This window comes from Astatotilapia calliptera, chromosome 10, assembly GCF_900246225.1.
Source record: "Astatotilapia calliptera chromosome 10, fAstCal1.2, whole genome shotgun sequence".
In the NCBI taxonomy this organism is placed as follows: domain Eukaryota; kingdom Metazoa; phylum Chordata; class Actinopteri; order Cichliformes; family Cichlidae; genus Astatotilapia; species Astatotilapia calliptera.
In genome coordinates, this window is record NC_039311.1 from 2,201,961 (window position 1) to 2,221,462 (window position 19,502).

A 19,502-nucleotide genomic window follows, 5' to 3' on the forward strand; every position below is an offset into this window, starting at 1 on the left:
CTTTGCCAGTTACGGTCGTAGTCTGTAGTCAACTTTACAATAGACATTTCAACCCATAATACTGTCAGTAGATGCTAACTTGTTGGGGCTTTCCATGACATTAATAATCAAACTGCTGGCAGTGGCTTATAGTATGATTGGGACGGTCACTGTTCATTTGAAATCATCCAAAAATACAAACAAACAAAAAACAGAATCAAACTCTCAGAATCCAAAACAAAAGAAAGGAAAATCCACTGTAAAACTGAAATGTGTCAGAAAACTAAAACAAAAGTACGATGATAACAAATGTGTTTGGAACATTTTAAAACTGTTTTTCAGTCTTTGAAAAGAATAACATATTTGAAATTAAAAACGTGATCTTGTCCATTAAAAACAGCCTCATCCAGTCCCAGGAACCTCTGTGCTGCTTTTTACCTGCTGCTAACATCTCATGTGAACTCGGTTCGGCTGGAATTCAGAGCAGAAAATCACCTTTAAACCTCGCATCATCACTCCAACCATGAAAACAAACACCATGTCAGTCCAGCCCTTAATGTTGCTCTAGTGCCCTCCAGGTTACACGTTCTGCATTCTGCAGTCTGAAGTGTTCGTCTGTTTCCTCCCAGCAGCCAATCAAAAGCCACCTCCCAGCACCTCACTCCACAGTGCTGCTGCTGCTGGCCTTGACCCCGGCCCTGCTAATGTGCAGCCAGGGCAGCTTGGCGCAATTTTTAAAGAGCTGTTCGATGGCAATGTGACGCACGTGCAGCTCAGATGCCAGCGAGTCTTTCTCCTGCACGGCAACTGTCAACTCCTCAAAGACCTCTGTGAAGAGAGAGAGGAGGGGTGGATAGAGGGGATCAGCATTTTTATTCACAAGGCGCACGCACGCACACACACACACACACACACACACACACACACACACACACACACACACACACACACACACACACACACCAGATCATTAAGTCGCGGGCGGGCTTATGTAGTCTTTCAAATTATTAAACATGAGCAATTAACATCCCCATCTGCTGTGGGTACATTTGTGGAAGTGACTGCTCTTAAAGGGTGAACAAAAATGTGCAGGACACGCTCCCACTAGGACGTTGGGAGGACAATATCTCACATTAGCTCAGGTAATTTGCCTCTTGGCAGCAAGAAGAATGATAATTTTACTCATCCAAAAGAATCAAGAAAAAAAATAACATGACAGTTTAATAATGATTAAGCTGCTCATTTAAGCAGCTGTGTGATAGGTCACTCAGAGGTCACATGGTGCGCTGGACCTCTTGAGATAAGAAAGCTGAGATAAGCAGCAAACAATGGCTCTAACAGAGCCGGCAGTGGATTCAAGGAGATGATGTGTTGACCAGAAGCCTTTTAGTCTATTTCAGGCACTAATTTATTGAGTATTATGTTCTGAATCGGGGAGCTAAAAGTCAGACTGGGAATTAAAAAGACCCTTTCACTAGAGCAGCTTTTTTCCTGAGGGCACCAAAAATCTCATGTGGGGATTTATCAGAGAGGAGGATTTCACACTGAAGCAAAGGTTTTTAAAAATGCTTAAAATATAGATGACTATGACTGCTGAGCCTTCTGTGAAAGGAGCTGTTCAATCAGGATATCAGTAAAAACCACTTACTCTGAATCTGCAGGAGTAGCTGGGCATTTAGCTGATGGAGCTCATCCACACTCATTTCAGTCACTAAAAGAAAAGAGATCACGTTTAATGGTGTGTGAGCACAGTGGATGTCATTTAGAATAAGAATAGACTTTAAACATGCTGCAACACTTGTGCTACTTGTCGATGTCAGAAATTGTAAATAATACGCACTAAAACTTCATTTGCTCTGTTTAAATAACTGCAAAGGTCTGTGCCATCTCAAGTGTCAGAGGGTGATGCTGTTCTCCTGTGGAAATATCCACAGTTTAAACAGTGTACCTGTGAACTGCCTGTCATCTTTCACTTATAAGCAGAGAATTTGAAAACTGCTGGCCTCTAACAGGCTCAGTCACATCCTGCAGGATCTGTAGTTATAAACAGCTTTACTGGAGATGAGACGTGAAGCAGCCAAGGACACAGCCTATCTCGAGGTTAGAGGAAAATTAACCTCTCTCTGGAGAGATCACAGCTAAGAGGAAGATGAAGGACAGTAAAAACGTTCTGCTGTTGTACACGCTGAGGTTTTTGAAGATAAAACTGAATAATGTGAGAGGCGAGAGCAGCTTTCCTTGTCTGCTGACAGATGTATTTTTCTTTTTTAAAAGAAGAAGAAGAAGAAGAAGAAAAGCATAAACGTTCCACTGCTTCAACTCCAATTTGATAAAACCAAAGTCTGCTAAAGTTTGTTTGTGAAAAGAAGAAATGTGCTTACACTCTTCTCTGCTGTGACCCTGGTGCGCGCGCTGCTGTCCTCCTGATGGCTTCCGGCTGTGAAGACCTCTCCTGCTGTCGTTGGACCAAACGTCAGAATGCGACTCCTGCAGCAGTCCTAGCTCCTCGGCTGTGTGGCGCTCCAGCATACCCATCGTGTAGTCAGCCGGCCCTGTTGATTTGCCCGTGTCCCAGCAGGGCGTGTAGCGGGGCACCTGGGCGTCTGACTGGGGGAGCAGCTTGCGGTCATTTTGCTGGCCGTAACACAGAAGCTTAGCCCCCCGTCTGTTCGGGCCACTGGAGGAGACAGAGTCTTTGTTCTGGGCGTACTGAATGATGCGGTTCAGTTTCTGGCTGAGGGCCAGCTTCATGCCCTCGTAGGCACTCCGGGAGACCTTGGATCGTGACAGCTTCTGGTTGGCGATGAGATGACATTTCTCAAAGCAGTCTCTGTGGCCTCGCAGGGACTTGGAGTGCAACAAGGTAGCAGAGGAGACACCTGCATTCACACGGACAAAGCAGGGAGTCAATAAGACGACGACAAACGCAATGACACAGTGCAAAACGACAGTCAGCTAAAGCTTCTATTGTAAGAAGAGCCGTTATTGAGTGAGCTCAGGTGAAGTGGAGACAAACCTGTTTTCCTAGCATGTGAAACAGCAGTGCTTGTTCTTGTAACCACCATAAAAACCTTTAGTGGGAAAAAGCTGCCCTTAAATAAACTTACAGTAGAGCTACAGAAAAAAGAAAAAAAGAAACATGAACTGTTAACTAGTCTGATATAATGTGTTGCAGCAGCCGTCCCACTTTCTATTGCTGTGAGCCAACCACCCCATGCATGTGTACTGAATCGTGTTTATTTCAAGGCTTCAGTCACATTATTTTGCAGATTTAGACTATTATAGATATAAAATAATTATAAAGATAAAGAGACTTTTTCCCCCTGAAGGCCAGTAAAACGCCACTGATCTGGGGCTGCTAGGCTGGACGCTAAATTATTAACATTAATAAGTAACATCTGCAGAGTGTCCGTTGTCTGCAGCAGGAAACGCTGCAGTGAAAACCTCAGTTCTGAGAATGTTAGCATGCCAGCTTTTCTTCATTGCAGCCACCGCATACTGCTTCAAAAGCTTACAGACACACAGACACACACACCAAATCTACCACATGCAGTAGAAACAATACTGTCAGAAAGCTCTTTCTGCCTCCTGCTAATGCAAGAAGACAGAGTAACTGCTATTTTAGCTTATGCCTTAAATCATGTTGCATGTATACCATATTCTGTTGGATTAATAACCTACTGAACTTGCCACAGCAAATAAAAGTAAGAAGTAAACTAGTATGAAAGCAAGCTAAAACTGACAGACTGACCTGCCACAATCTCTCAGTAAAAGCTGCTTAGTGCTCAGTGGATTAGCCAGTAGAGCTCGAGATGGGAGGGATAATAGATTAACTCAGTCTCAATGCAAATATAAAGCATTTTTTTTAAAGCCGGAGGATTCATGAGAGGAAATTGGTCTCTCTGTCCATATGAAGCAGCACTTCATTTACATTAATTCATGAGACTTACCTGTGCCTGCTTCTGTCAAACAATATTTTTATGACTTCACTACCCAGCAGTGACTACATTTTAGCTTCTTTAACCCATTTTAGCTTGAAAAACTGCACAATACAGCACTTGTTGAAAAAGAGACTAAAAAGATGCATTCCCTGGTGTAAAATAATTAATTCTGCATTCCTTGTGGTTACCTTTACACATAAAATGTAATGTTTCATGGATCCAAAAATTAAAAGAGGGTCACACTGTGCTCAGTTTTGCGTGTAACAGGAAATTACTCCAAATACCGTATTTCCCGGACTACAAAGCGCACCTAAATATTAGCCGCACAAGCTAAAGTCAGGGGAAAATCCTGTTTTGTACATACATTAGCCGCACCTGACCAAAAGCCGCAGGTGTTTCAATGTTGACTTATCATATGTAAGAGAATATGCACAAAGGGAATTGTCAGGAAAGAGATGGCTGTTTGGAGACATCACTTTTATTAATATTTTGAAAAACAAGTTATGGGTACATATTTGCACATGTAGTACATAACAGTAGCCTACAGCACACCAGAAAAATAGATTCGGACTACCTTTTAGGCTGAGGTGCAGTGACACAGCTTTAACAAGAAGAAAAGTCAGTCATTCACCACCATCTTTCTCTTCTTCCTGCGCACTAAAACCACCAAAGTCCTCTTCTCCAGTGTCGGACACAAACAGGCTCAGGATGGCTTCGTCATCCACTCTTCTTCTCTCCTTCGTTGTCACTTACAAAACCAAAGAAATCCTCGTTGTCAGTGTCAGAGTCGAACACCCTCAGAAGGGCCGTGGCGGTGTCCTCCTCTCCATCATGCAACAGTCCAGCCCTTCAAAATCCGTTGGTGATCGTGGATGTTTTCACACTTTTCCACGCTGTCAGAATCCACCGGTGGAGTTGGGCATAACTTGCAAGTTTATCGCCGCTGATCATCCACGCCTCCCGCTGAATGCGTAGCGCTACTTTGAAGTTTGTTTTTCGCGCTACTTCGTACGGCACTACGTTGCCTGGCGGACGGACATGTGACTAACATACCACTCTTGAACCCCGATCCTTCCGCCAGGCAACGTAGTGCCGTACAACAGCGGAACACACAAAACAAATCGTCTTACGATATGACAAAAATCACGGACAATCCATAGAAAAGCCGCACCTGACTAAAAGCCGCAGGGTTCAAAGCTTGTGCAAAAAGTAGCGGCTTATAGCCCGACAATTACGGTAAGTAGAACACAACTGTAATAACCTCTGAGTGTGGCTTTATAAACAATGGGAGGCTGACGGTGAAAGAGAAAGCGTTAACACAGTGTGTGTGTGTGTGTGTGTGTGTGTGTGTGTGTGTGTGTGTGTGTGTGTGTGTGTGTTTTAGAGAGATGGAGAGGTGACCTTCTTCTTACAGCCTCTATTTCTCAGTAGACAGGCATATGTGCTGGAGTCTGAGGTGAGGAGATTAGTCACTGTTGTTCATCTCGATTTAGAAGCTCACACAGAGACATTTACCTCACAAGCGCCTCTCTGCACTTTACCAGCAGCCAGGTCACTGTTTTCACTACACGACACGACCACAGCAGACACACTCACTCATAAGCCTCATGTTTGGCGTTTGTAGTGCAGGGCTGCTCTAAAGTTACACACATGCAAAACAACGTAAGGCAACACACACACACACACACACACACACGGAGATGCTGGTTCAACAAATTCCACTTAGTCTAAGTAAGAAGAGAACCCATACTGATGTTAATGACTGAAATGGAGAGAAAATATTAATGAAGTCAACACAGAGAGTTGAGTTATTTGTCATTGTAAAAACTGGCTTTGAGAACAACAACAACAACAACTAGCAAAACTAACATGAGAAAAGGAAACTTTATGTATAAAAGCAGAGACAGTAAGCAAAGTTGTGCAAAGACAGACATAAAGCATGCTGGCTGAAAATTTACCAAGAGAATTTTGGTTTTAGTGGTTTGAGGCTGCATGTTGTATGAATTGTAAAAGTCAGTTTTCTGCCTAGAGTTATATAAAATAGAAGCAGCTCACATGAAAAGGAAGACAAAAATATTTTTCTGCACAAATTTGTTTGTAGGCAGTGCTTTTGGTATCTTTTGAAAGCTTCTGTTTTGTAACCTTGTGGAATCGCATCAAATAGTTCATCCCTAATTTGGGACAGACTGCATTAATAGACCTTAAATGCCTTAGCACATAGGAAGGTTTTAGACCATTACACAACTGTGTGGCACAAATCTATTCTTAGCTTCAGCGTAGTTCGGTTTTGACACCGAGTGCCTAAAAAGTCAGATGTTTGCAATGGATTAGTCTTATGAGGGAACCAAATATTATCAGAGTTTTGAGTCGTGCGAGTGCGTGAATAATTGTCTAACAAATAGTCAATGACTCTTCAGACACAGAACTTTGTGCCAGTCACACAGCCATGGATTTATCTGATCAGTCTTAGCCTTTGGATGTCCACAAAAACAGTGACTACCACTTGCCAGCAGAAAAATCATTGGCACACAACCAGGGCCGTGCACCACCAGCAAAAGACCTCACACCAGCTAAGCAGCTTAGCGCTACTGTCTTTCATGGCTGCACACACAGCCACAGGCACACACAGACTATTCACTGGAGGTGATTCAACATTGTTAGGCTGTGACATCCAGAGACATTAGTCACACTGATGACCAATGGACTTGTTTTGGTCTGCTCGTCTGGGAAGGGGTGAAGTTAAACTGTCGTAGACAAAAGCACAAACGCAAGCTGAAGTTTAATGAACAAATCCAGGCCTGTAATCAGTAATCCCTGCCTACAAATAATTATACAAAAGTAGAATCAGGCAATTCAGACCCACACCCGAATCAGAACTCAGGTAGCTTGTTTCATTAAAATCAAATAATCAGACTTCAGGCAGGTGGGAAAGAGTTTCCTTTAAGACAAGGATTACGTTTCAGTAGAACTCAAACACTTTACAACTAAATCACAAGGTTTTAGTCACAAGGAAAACAAGCATTCAGAAAAGTTGGGGAACAAGACAAAACCACAGAGATATTACTTCCTCTGTTTGACAGGCCAGCTTCTTTTAGCGGCAAACGTTTTGGCCAAACTGAACTCTGACCTGCACTTACAGATTTGTTCTTGTGGTTTCCATCAGGGAAAGAAAACTCAATGATACATGTTTGCAGAACATTATACGGATAGTATGTGATATATTAGTAATGTCTGTTTCATCAAACTTCTGAGCCGCCTGCCCACTCAATCCTTGACACACTTTAACAACGTGTTGGGAGTTGGCATGGAGACAGCGGCACACAGGTCACTGATGGTGAGGTGTCAATAAGAGCTGCATGCCACTGCTTAGGAGAACGTGTTGTCAGCAGCTGCACACGGCAACAACAACGAACTCAATGACTCGTGAACTCAGACTACATGTTAACCACTACAGATGTCCTGCAGTGCTTCCTACAGACTAGCTGCCATCACAGGTGCAGGAAACCCCATCTAACCGAAACAACAGCAACTGTTTCAGCCTGGAAGACACAGATACAATTACAGAAACCTACAAGCACTCATGCGCACAACTCTATTTCCACAAGTATGGCGGCCATTAAAAAAACCCAAAAAAAACCAACAACAAACAAACTTAGAATTTGCTCAGAAAAACAAAACAGTAAGGAAGATGCACATGATCCAAACATGTTTAAAAGACTTATTTATTTTGTGTGTGTTTTGTTGCCAACGTTGAAAAACAGACTACAGCACAATGTGACCTTGTTCATTACCGTTATTATTATTATTATTATTATTAATATAAATCAACTAAATATAGATCAGGAATGCTTCTGTTCAAGGCGTGTCTCTTTTACCCTGAGGCTTACAGTCACACTGTGCACACAGTACAGTGAGTGGCAGGGAGAGCAACATTTCTTATGCCTAAACTATGTTTATGCAGACACTGTTGTGAACTAACAATCATACATTCAAACACAAACTCCACGTTTAACAAGTACTCGGATTCCAGAAAATAAAGAACAAACTGTTCATGGAAAAGGATACTGATGCATGACAAATGCTGATTAATTTGTTTAACAACATAAGCATAATGGCTAACATATTTTTAGGCGAGAATGTAACTGTGTAAACCTCAAATATCTGCTCAGTTTATCAGGACACCGCATATTTTCAAAAGCGCTCCGACATTTTCGGAGACGTCTGTTACCCACTAGCTCGATAGCTAGCCGGGGTTTAACGCTCACTAGAGCCGTGAGAACACCGGACTCCCGGCAAATCGTTTTCAAACCCACCGCCGTCTTTCGCTACTCAGGTTAAATATATATGAGTCACTTAGATAACTTAAAAATGTTATTGTTTGGCTTTTTTTGTATTTTATTTGTTCCTGAGTAAATCGGTTTGGCTGAGATTAAAGTTATAGTTTTTACACAGCTGAATAAACGTCAAGCAGACAGCTGATCATCAGAAGTGTGAGATGCTGGAGAATTTACTCCGGTGTCCTGTTATATTTTAGATAGCAAGGAGTTTATTAAACTTCACCGAAACAATCTGCAAATTTCATTAAAATTTAATAAACTCTCATCTTGTCTTTATTTTTAGTTAGCACATACCTTAAACACTTAAAGCTGTAAGCTAATGATAGTTATATAAGAGCAGATGCTGCTGGTGCAATAAGCTGTACGTTTTACGTCCAATGGATGATGATCTGATTAGTCGACTAATCGCAAAAATAATCGGTGACTAGTCGACTATCAAAATAATCGTTTGTGGCAGCCCTAATAATGGCCCATGTACACTATTTTCTATCATTTTTAAAGCACTGTCTGTTAACTGTGGCTGAAACGAGGATTATACCTTACATGCACACCACACAAGGTGGAGAAAGATCAGAGTTACTTATTCATACTACAGAAATGTGCTGGTTTAAACACCATGAGGCAATTTATGTCAGGCTAAAGGAGACTTAAGGCCACCTAATCCCTGCGTACAGACAGAGGCTGAAGCTCTCCAAACCTGTCGTGAGGACCAAAAAACTGTGGAGCAACGAGGCTGTGGAGGAGCTTCGCACGTGTTTGGAGTCTACAGACTGGGACACAATGAAGGCTGCTTCTAACAGCTTGGACGAGTTTACGGACACTGTCACCTCCTATATCCACTTCTGTGAGGACAGCATCGTGCCATCACGCACCAGGGTGAGTTATAACAATGACAAACCCTGGTTTACTCCTAAACTCAAAAAGCTGTGGCTGGAAAAGAGAAAGGCGTTCAGAAGCGGAGACAGGGACTGCTACAGAGAGGCCAAGTACAGGTTCACTAAAGAAGTGGACATTGCTAAACATCAGCACTCTGAGAAGATGCAGCAGCAGATCTCAGAGAATGACTCGGCCTCTGTGTGGAAAGGTTTTAGGAATATCACAAACTACAAGCCTAAAACCCCCCACTCCACTGATGACTTGCTCTTAGCCAACACCCTTAACGACTTTTACTGCCGTTTTGACGAGCCATCAGGCAGCCTTCACACCTCCAACGGCCCCAACAATAGAGACACTTTGGACACTCATTCCCCCACCTCTCCCCCCTCCACAGAGCCATCACCACCTTCAAACACTTCACCTACAACACCCCCCTCCTCACCCCACACAAAAGAGGATTTCACACCACCTCCTCCCACCACAACTCTTCATATTCATGAAGAAGGTGTGAGGAAGCAGTTTAAGAGTCTGAATGCTCGGAAAGCTCCCGGCCCAGACGGTGTGTCTCCTGCCACCCTCAGACACTGTGCAAACGAGCTGGCCCCAGTGTTTTCTGGCATTTTCAACTCCTCACTGCAGGCATGTCATGTGCCTGCCTGCTTCAAGTCCTCTACCATAATCCCTGTCCCCAAGAAACCTAGGATCACTGGACTAAATGACTACAGACCCGTGGCTCTGACATCTGTGGTCATGAAGTCTTTTGAGCGCCTGGTTCTCTCCTATCTCAAGACCCTCACGGCCCCCCTCCTGGACCCCCTGCAGTTTGCATACAGAGCCAACAGGTCTGTAGATGACGCCATCAACATGGCCCTACACTTCATCCTGCAGCATCTGGACTCCCCAGGAACCTACGCCAGGATCCTGTTTGTGGACTTCAGCTCTGCCTTCAACACCATCCTTCCAGACCATCTCCGAGGCAAGCTTTCCCAGATGAATGTGCCTGATCCCATCTGCCGGTGGATCACTGACTTCCTGACGGACAGGAAGCAGCATGTGAGGCTGGGAAAGAATGTCTCGGACTCCCGGACCATCAGCACCGGCTCCCCTCAGGGCTGTGTTCTTTCTCCCCTGCTCTTCTCCCTGTATACTAACTGCTGCACCTCCACCCACCAGTCTGTCAAGCTAATCAAGTTTGCAGATGACACCACCGTTATCGGACTCATCTCGGACGGGGATGAGTCTGCCTACAGGAGAGAGGTTGAACGTCTGGTGTCCTGGTGCAGCCACAACAACCTGGTGCTGAATGCCCAGAAGACAGTGGAGATTATTGTGGCCTTCAGGAAGCACACAGCCCCACTCCCCCCCATCATCCTGACTGACACCCCCATCACCTCTGTGGACTCATTCCGCTTCCTGGGTACCACCATCACCCAGGACCTGAAGTGGGAGCCCACCATCACCTCCGTCATTAAGAAAGCCCAGCAGAGGATGTACTTCCTGAGGCAGCTGAAGAAATTCAACCTGCCAACACGGACGATGATGCAGTTCTACACTGCAATCATCGAGTCCATCCTCACCTCCTCCATCACCGTGTGGTACGCTGGAGCCACTATCAGGGACAAACAGAGACTGCAGCGTGTTGTGCGCTCTGCTGAGAAGGTGATTGGCTGCAGACTCCCATCTCTGCAGGACCTGTACACCTCCAGGACACTGCGGCGTGCAGCTCGGATCTCAGCTGACCCTTCTCACCCTGGACACAGTCTGTTTGACCTGCTCCCCTCAGGCAGGAGGCTCCGGTCCATTCGCACCAGAACCTCTCGCCATAAGAACAGTTTCTTCCCCTCTGCTGTTGGACACATGAACAATAACCGTATGACTGTTCCCACCACTAACACATGACCCTACGCTGTGTTCACTGCATCATTCCATGTTTGGCACTGATCACCACCTGCACTCAGATAGATAGATATGTATATATCTATCTATCTATCTACTTAGCACTTTTAATTCTTATTCTCATTTTTATTTTCATGTCTATTTAAGCTTAATTTATAACAGTATTTATAACAGTATGTTTGCACTGAAGCACCGCAGCAATTTCCTAATGTTGTAAACCCGCTCAACATTTGGCAATAAAACCCTTTCTGATTCTGATTTAAAAAGAGCCTGTTCATTCAAACCCATGTATTAGTACAAAACTAGTAGACCACGCCGTGGGTTCAGCAAATATCTGGACCCCAGCTGTGTTCAATCAAACAGCTACCACAGGCTGCAACATAATTGGGCCTCTCAATACACCCCAGGGTGAAGAGTTCACCCACAATAAATGAGCCGTTTATAGAAGCATGCTGCAGTCAGAATCAGCACCGTCTAATATATTCCAGCCTTTCGGTGTAGGAATTTGATCTTTATTCATTCCAAGCCCTAATAAAGTCTGGTATAATAATAACACCCGACTTGAATACACTCAGAATTATATAAGAAAAAATAAAGAAATGGTTCTGGGTTCCAGCTGAACGTGACGGTTCAGCAGACTGATCGTCTGACACGGAGCCACAGGAGTCCAATAACAAGAAACCGTCTGTGATGGGGGCTGGATAGAAAATATTCACCTATCCACCTTTTGTCAGTTCTCTCAGGTATTTACAGATCACAGCTTGCACAATATATTAATAGAAAGTGTGCGATACCATAACAGCCAAAGGTACTCTGCTCCTTTAATGTGGTCCTTTAGAGATCACATGTGATAATAATTAGTTGTGTAATTAAAATTAGAATAGACATCTGACGACCAAACCAACATTTATACCAGTATGCCACAACTGAAAGGGACCTCTGGCTCGAGCAGGGCGATATGGCCAAAAATATTTATCACAATATATATTTGAAAATTTGCGATAACATATAACTGACGATAATATATATTTTTCGGACCATAAGGTGCACAGGATTATAAGGCACATTAAGCAAAACAGTCAGATAAATCAAACTTTCCTCAACTCATTCTTCTTGCTTCCTCCACTTCTGTACCATTGATTCATTAATGTTGAATTCTCTGGCAGCGGCTCTATTCCCATGTTGTTGCAGTATATTAATGACTAACCTCGCATTGTGGATGGATTATCTCAGTTGTTCTCCTGACTGAAGTTTGGTCCGTTTACAGCATCCTGCCATGCGATTGCATTTGTCCCTAACCACCAGGAACCCTCACGTTAACTTTTTTCGAGGGGAAAAAGGTTGGCGTTCATCCTGCAGCTTCACTGTTTATGTTATGCTAACATAGCTGTGTAGCTAGCGATCACGTAGAACATCATTATATACCAGCTAGCCCAACTTCAGTAACCCTACAAACGTCACTGCTGTTTAGTTTCCTGTCTTCATTTATGTTGGAAGTGATAGCAGAGCTGTACGTTTGAATGTTTTCAGAAATCTCTCAGAACATGCTATATCATGCTTAGGTAACTAGCGAAACTAGCGAGCTAACTTCTGCTAGCTTCCTGCTAACTTCTAACTCCGTTAAATGTAATAAATTCTGTTTTCATGGATGCCTGGATGTTAAACTTCATAGTTTCACCTGGTAAAGCAGCAATGCTGATCGTTTTATTAAAGATGAAAGAATTTAGACAGTTTTTAACTCTAAGTGATGCTCGTTTGACTTTGGGACCCTAAGGGAACGGAGTTTAGGACCCAGATTACTCCCAGATTTACGAGCACCTTAGTCCAACAAATACGGCAATAACGATGGCCCGCTTGCATGTTGTACAAAAAAAAAAAAAAAAAAAAAATTAAAAAAAAAAAGAAAAGTGCTTTGTTGTGTATCTGACGGACAAACACCAAACCAGTTCCACATCACTGAAGTTGCACCATTTTTACAAACCAATTCTGGTTCATCCGTTTCACTCAACAATCGGCCATGTGCGTATGAAAACAAAGGCACTGCACATGCCCATATTTTATCGCGATATTTCATTTTCTTATCGTTGCCTAACATTGTACCGGTATTATCGTGAACACTATAATATGGCCCAGCCCTCCCTCTGGCTCTCTTAGTCATCTTATAATCTTTGGTATCACTGGCATTTCTGGGTTTGGTTATTGACAGGTTAGTCTGAGCGGTTATAAAGATGTCCTAATTATAAAACTTCCTCTGAAATATACACATTCTTTTAACATGAAACAGCTCTTCCACAGAACATAAGTAGTAATTGGCTGGCTCTGGGTGTGGGACTGCAGTCACCCCCTTGTTCTCTGCTGCAACGTGTTGACGCTCAGGGCTAGAATACCGCTCAGATGGTATAGTAAGAAAAAGGAAAGGAAACACTGTAAATAAGACGTGTTAACCTAAGTACAGGTTGAGCAGTATATAAATACGTACAAAATTTTGTTTGATGCTTTCTCATAGAACAAGCAGATGCAGGCCAAAGTGATTTCCTCAGGAAACAGCTACTTGGAGATACAAAGACTGCACTTCCTGTCCATTCATTTGACTTTAAACTGTGAACAAAGTCTTAGCCACAAACAGGATTTACATTTATATCTGCACCCGCTGCTACCGTTGGCGATTTTGGTGATAAACAACGCCGCACAAAAGTGCCTTTAAATAGGGAACACAATATACTGACGCCTGGAAATGACAAAGTTTCAACATTACTGACTTGTTGGTGCACACTATCCAACAACAGTCATGAATACTCTGCATGTCAGCAGCTGCCGGACATGTCTGAACAACACCACTTCATGCGTATCTGTAATCACATCTGTGGGAGGATGTGGACTGAAAAGAATACTTGAGTGTAACTCATAGTGGATTCTTTTGCTACTGCTTAGCTACAATGTGGCAGTGTCAAGTTGTGGTGAGTGTCACCACCACACTGTGCAGTGAAACATTATTTTTTTTAAATAAAAACATCTGCAGAAAAAAAGGGCAACTTGATTGATTTTACAAAAATGTTCAGCTGTGGTCAAAATGTTAAAAAAAAAAATAGAATATTGTGGAAAAATTTCAGCATTCTTCGGGTCACGTGTACCCTAATGGTCACTCAGCTTTGCAAAAGTGCAGTACCAAATCAGTCTTCTCCAAATGTGGTGCGTTTAAGTAAAAAATAAACCCTTCTCCTTAGATGCAATTGGACTGTGCATGTGGTGGCTCATCTTCACACAATCACCTGGTCTAAAAATATCATTTTTGACACAGAAAGACTTGATCTCTATCCATCTACATCTGAAACCAGCATTTGTCACCATTTAGTTTCAGCCAGCTACAAGTCTGCCTGCTGTGTGGCCTGTAGAAAACACTTATCTTTGTTCATAAAATAAAAATTTTTTTAAAAAAAGCTCTTTGGGGTGATGGCATTTTCTTGAACCACACCAATAAATTTACTTGATAATTCTGTTAATATTCTGTTCATGTAGAAAGTAATACATACAAAGTGGCCTCTATCTAACACAAAAAAGTAAATAAATAAACAAACAAAAACAAATAATTCTGACTCTGCTGTTTATTGAATATTCAGAGCCAACATGAATGAGCCAATGAATGATAGTGATAGCATGATGTGACCTGATGTGACCTGATGTGACCTGGGACACAAGGGCTCTGGGGTGTGTGTGTGTGTGTGTGTGTGTATAAAAGAGATAAACACCACTATGAAGGTGTATATAGACTCATGTTTATCAGAGTTAACAGATTTGCCGTTGAGTAAATTGTAGCCTTGCTTCTTCTCTTTTAACAAACAGTGGCGCAGGATGAATGGGAGCTATGGCTATTAAGTCTACATGAGCAGTCAGCGAGCACATGGCTAGGCTTTAGTTTCCAATCAGCCATGCCGAAAGTGGCCACATGAAGCTTGGCAGGCTTTTCTCTGACCAATGATATGCTTAGCTGCACCAGAAACACGTGCTTGTCTGCAAACTCTACCTTTTCTCCCAGCATATCCGACAGTTACATAACAGCCATTTCAATGCTACACATGCTGATGTCAAAACTTGCACCCCAAAAAACTGAATCTGAGAGGGGTTTTTTCTGACACATCCAGTGCCAAAGGACACCTCAGATTTGGGGATAGACTTTTAGTACTTGGACTCAACATCCTGAAATAGAATATGCAAAGACAGCCTAAGTGAGCAAAACAATCCAGCCCATCTCAAAATGATATACCATCCTAGAAGCACTCGGGCAGTTCCCAGAATCCTCTATAGCTGTTTAACACATCATACACAATCACAATATATGTAGATAAAAAATATACACACACTTCAACAAGAGCCTTTGTGCATCTGTGAGACGAGTGCCAAATGAGAGGCATGTCCAATCCCTTTTGATTCCCTATTCTTCCTCAAATAGGCCACTCATTAATTAAGACATGAAAAAACTTCAAACACATGCTCTTGAGTTGGAGTGGCACATCAAACGGGAGAATCACGGCAGCCTGCCATACTTAGGGCTTCGGTCGTGCAGTCCCATTACCCTGCACATGTAGCTTATACATTGTTTCTAGAGAGGATAAAAGAAGCGACTGTGACAGGCAATCCTATAAGACATCAAACCGATGAAAAACTGAAAGGCTCTCAGACTTTATCGCAACAACTGGTGCAGGCATATTTGCCATGATGGGAAGTGATGACCGCAGAAGAATCTGGATGATTCTACATAATCCAAAACGTCTTAGAAACTAAGAGCAGCACTGATATATTCATGCCTGTTGATAAAAGCTCTGAAATTGCTGGACATTAAGACAAAGGCAAATTCAGAATCCCATCAGACAGACAGTGTGTGGCAATTAAGAAAAGGTCACACTTAAAAATGTTTTTTTGAAAAAAGCAGGCAGCTCTTTTCTTTTCCCCCCATAGCACTTTGTTGGTGAACACGCAAGCAGCCCACAGCCTTACCTTCAATGCTGAGTTCAAAGCAGACGTGGCAGAAAGACAAGGTCCCCGTTTCTGTCTCTAGCTTACAGACGCTGCAGATATTGTCATCATTCAGATCAATGTTAACAAACTGTTCCTCTTCATCCATAGTGTGCCTGTGTTCAAACAATCAGTGACAGATAACACGGTTAGCATGCACAACCTCTAAGTGTATTTCTTAGTAATTAGGTCACACTTTCATATAAACTTATTAAAAATGTACTTTTTGGTCGGGAGGAACGGTTTTTTTGGGGGTCTAAACTATTTTTGGTGCAGATACAGTAAAAGGGACAGTGTCCTTTTTAATACATCTTTAGTTGATGATAGAAAAATGATGACCCAAAATGATAAAATGGTCATGTGATCACTGAAGTGCTAGATTAAAAATGCCAGTCACTCTCTTAACACTGTGTGAACATGCTCCAACCCCTCCACACTGAACCAACAATACAAACATTAATGCACTCTAGAAACACATATAACAATGAACACAAGCAAGTAATGTACACTACCCAATCCTTTCTTTGCAGTTGTTTAGACTGATGTTCAGTAACTTTACTCAAAATTACAAGTACTCCATTAGGTGACTGAAAACTTCCTCTTGGGAAAAAAACAAAGAACAGAAGCAAAACAACAAACTTGCCAATTAGTAACCATCTTGAAACACCACCGGGCATTTTTTGCACAGTTATTTTGTAACATTATCTAAATTAACTTTAGTCTCATTGGTCACAGTTTGTTTGGTCTTGTTGGTACGCTCGTTTGTCAGCTGCTACCAGAGGAGGGACCTGGCTCTCTTAGATTAGTTCACTTGGTTTGATTGAAAAAAAAAAAAAAGAGCCCCAACAAACAATGCTGACAGAGCTCTGGCCACCAGACGTGTTTCACCCCTTCTTGTCTGTAGGTCTCAACGGGAAAACTCCAGGCAGAGAGCTTTCAGCTTTCAGCTCTGCAATGCCCCAAGACTAAGGCCTCCACACCTAGTAACATTTAGCCAGAGCATGGAAAGTCAAGGCCTTTGCCAAGACTGCGCAATCTTATGCTGAGCTTTCTCAGCTCCTTTTAAAGGAGAGGATTTCTGACTGCACTATAAGCTCTATTTAAAACCTCTGCTGGACAGAAGTAATAACAACAATGATTACGTTCTGGATCATGTAATCAGGACATCATGAATACAGTGACAGAGTGGAAGAAAACTTCTCCCACTGGCAGGTTTGATTTCATAAGAAATCCAACAAAACTCAAGACAAAAACAAAGGCTCTTTTTCATATTTCTTCTATTGTCTGAGTTGTAGCCACTAATTTCAGCTTCAGAATTCAAAGAATTTGTGGATTCTCTGTCTGAAGATATAACAAGCATAGCTCAACGAACATTACAATAAGTCTGTGAAAAAAGCTAATAATGATGTATGCATGTGGGGGGGGGGGGGGGGGGGGGGGGTCTTTCGTACCTGTATTGGATCTGCATTGTTGTACCTACTCTGTGCGCTACATTACAATGAATCCAGTCTGTCTGTGAAGGTTCTCAGTCATCCAGGTCATCGTAGTCAAAGGAGCTTGCAAAGAAAAGCGTCTGGACTTCTTTAAGTTGCTTGAAGACGTTTCACCTCTCATCCGAGAAGCTTCTTCAGTTCTAGGGTCAAATGGTGGAGAGTCCCAGATATAAACCTAGTGGGAGTTTCCCCCCACAGAGGGACAAAAGGACCCCCTGATGATCCTCTAATCGCCTGAGCCAAGGTGTGAAACTGGGTGTGGGTCCCAATCAGCCAGTTTCAGGTGTGTTCATTGTGAAACCTGGCCCCACCTTATCATGCGAATTCCTGAGGTCAGATGGCCCAGGATGTGAGTGGGCGTTAAGGCGTCTGGGAAGGGAACTCAAAACTGGATTATAGATGGCAGAGAGTTGGTGTCGTAAACCCCGCCTCTGTTCAAAGATGGTCGCTCACAGTGGACATAGAAAGAAAGAAGCCATCTATGTCCACTGTGAGCGACCATCTTTGAACAGAGGCGGGGGTTTACGACACAGGTTTCACAATGAACATACCCGAAACTCTGGCTGATTGGGTCCCACACCCAATTTCACACCTTGGCTCAGGCGATTAGAGGATCATCAGGGGTCCTTTTGTCCCTCTGTGGGGGGTCACTCCCACTAGGTTTATATCTGGGACTCTCCACCATTTGACCTTAGAACTGAAGAAGCTTCTCGGATTAGAGGTGAAACGTTTTCAAGCAACTTAAAGAAGTCCAGACGCTTTTCTTTGCAAGCTCCTTTGACAATGAATCCAGTCCCCTTTTTTGCCATTTAAAATTGATTTATAGAGCTGTTAAAAGTCCTTTCACCAAAAACTGATCGCAGCTTCTACCTTCTGACAGGAATGTTGTTCGAGGACATTATTCAATAACCTATGTTGTTGTAGGTGATATACTCGGTTTAAATACTGGCAATTACTTTTTGGCACAACATCAGACAAAAAGAGTGAATGATTATTACTGTGCCTTTGGATCTCTGCACTGAATATTTTAGTTATTATGGGGTTTGTCTCCACACAGTAAATACCTTTTACAACTGGACGAGATAGCGGGATTCACTCAACAACTGATCTGAGAACATGCAACAACATATATGATCATCCAGTAGAGCTGGAATCATTTAAAATGTTTTGTAAATAACCTAAAAGAAACCCTATTGTTTGTTCTATTTGTCTCCGTGTGTCGTAACACGACGTAAATATTAATCAAGGACAGAAAACAAGCTAAGCAACGTTAACAACACCAATCCCAGTAGACAACACACACAAAAACATCTAAAACTTTGAGTTTTATAATTAACATGTCATATAACCAAAAAATTATACGTACATCTACAAGCACTCCCAGTTCACTACGTTAAATTTCTAACGCTAACACAGGATTAAGACCATTAGCAGACCTTCAGCTGTGAATCAACAGAATAGCCAATGGTTTTCTACCTGAACTTTCCAGTCTGTTGGAAGCACAGTTAACCTTCACCAATGCCCATTTTTCTTTCCGTCGGTAGTTTAAACGGCCTGCAGAATGCTACCTCAAATGCTGGCAGCTCAAAGTAACCCGAGCGACCTTTTAAGTACCGTTTAACAAATTCCTGCTAACAAGAAGTTAAGCTAGCAGCACACTGGCATCCTCCGAGTACTTCAGTCTGGCTGATTCGTGACCGTTATTTGGCGTTGTTAAACACCGATGGACTCATTTTAACGACAACACCGCCACTATTTTAGGACTCCACTTTTGTGAAACTCACCTTGATCTTCAAGATCCGCTCCGGACAGCTAGTCCTAGTTTATGTGTACTCCACGGTTCTCCTATACCCGAGTAAAGCACCCAAACACAGGACGAGGCTGCGCGTCACGGCAAATCCAGAGAAGCTACAGGAACCTCTAAACCCCCCCTCCGCGGAACGAACCACTAGTTTATACGAGGGGTGAAA

The 19,502-nt window shown here is 42.8% G+C and overlaps 1 protein-coding gene across 1 annotated transcript; it reads right to left on the reverse strand.

Moving 5' to 3' along the window:
• Positions 1 to 222: 222 nt before the first annotated feature.
• Positions 223 to 19,435, reverse strand: c10h21orf91 (chromosome 10 C21orf91 homolog). Its single transcript, XM_026181797.1, has 5 exons — positions 19,317 to 19,435; positions 16,022 to 16,155; positions 2,361 to 2,858; positions 1,628 to 1,690; positions 223 to 807 (listed from the first exon to the last, which is right to left on the reverse strand). Exons 2-5 carry the CDS (start codon positions 16,146 to 16,148, stop codon positions 638 to 640), a joined length of 858 nt encoding a protein of 285 aa, XP_026037582.1. The 5' UTR covers positions 16,149 to 16,155; positions 19,317 to 19,435; the 3' UTR covers positions 223 to 637.
• Between the last annotated feature and the right edge of the window lie 67 nt (positions 19,436 to 19,502).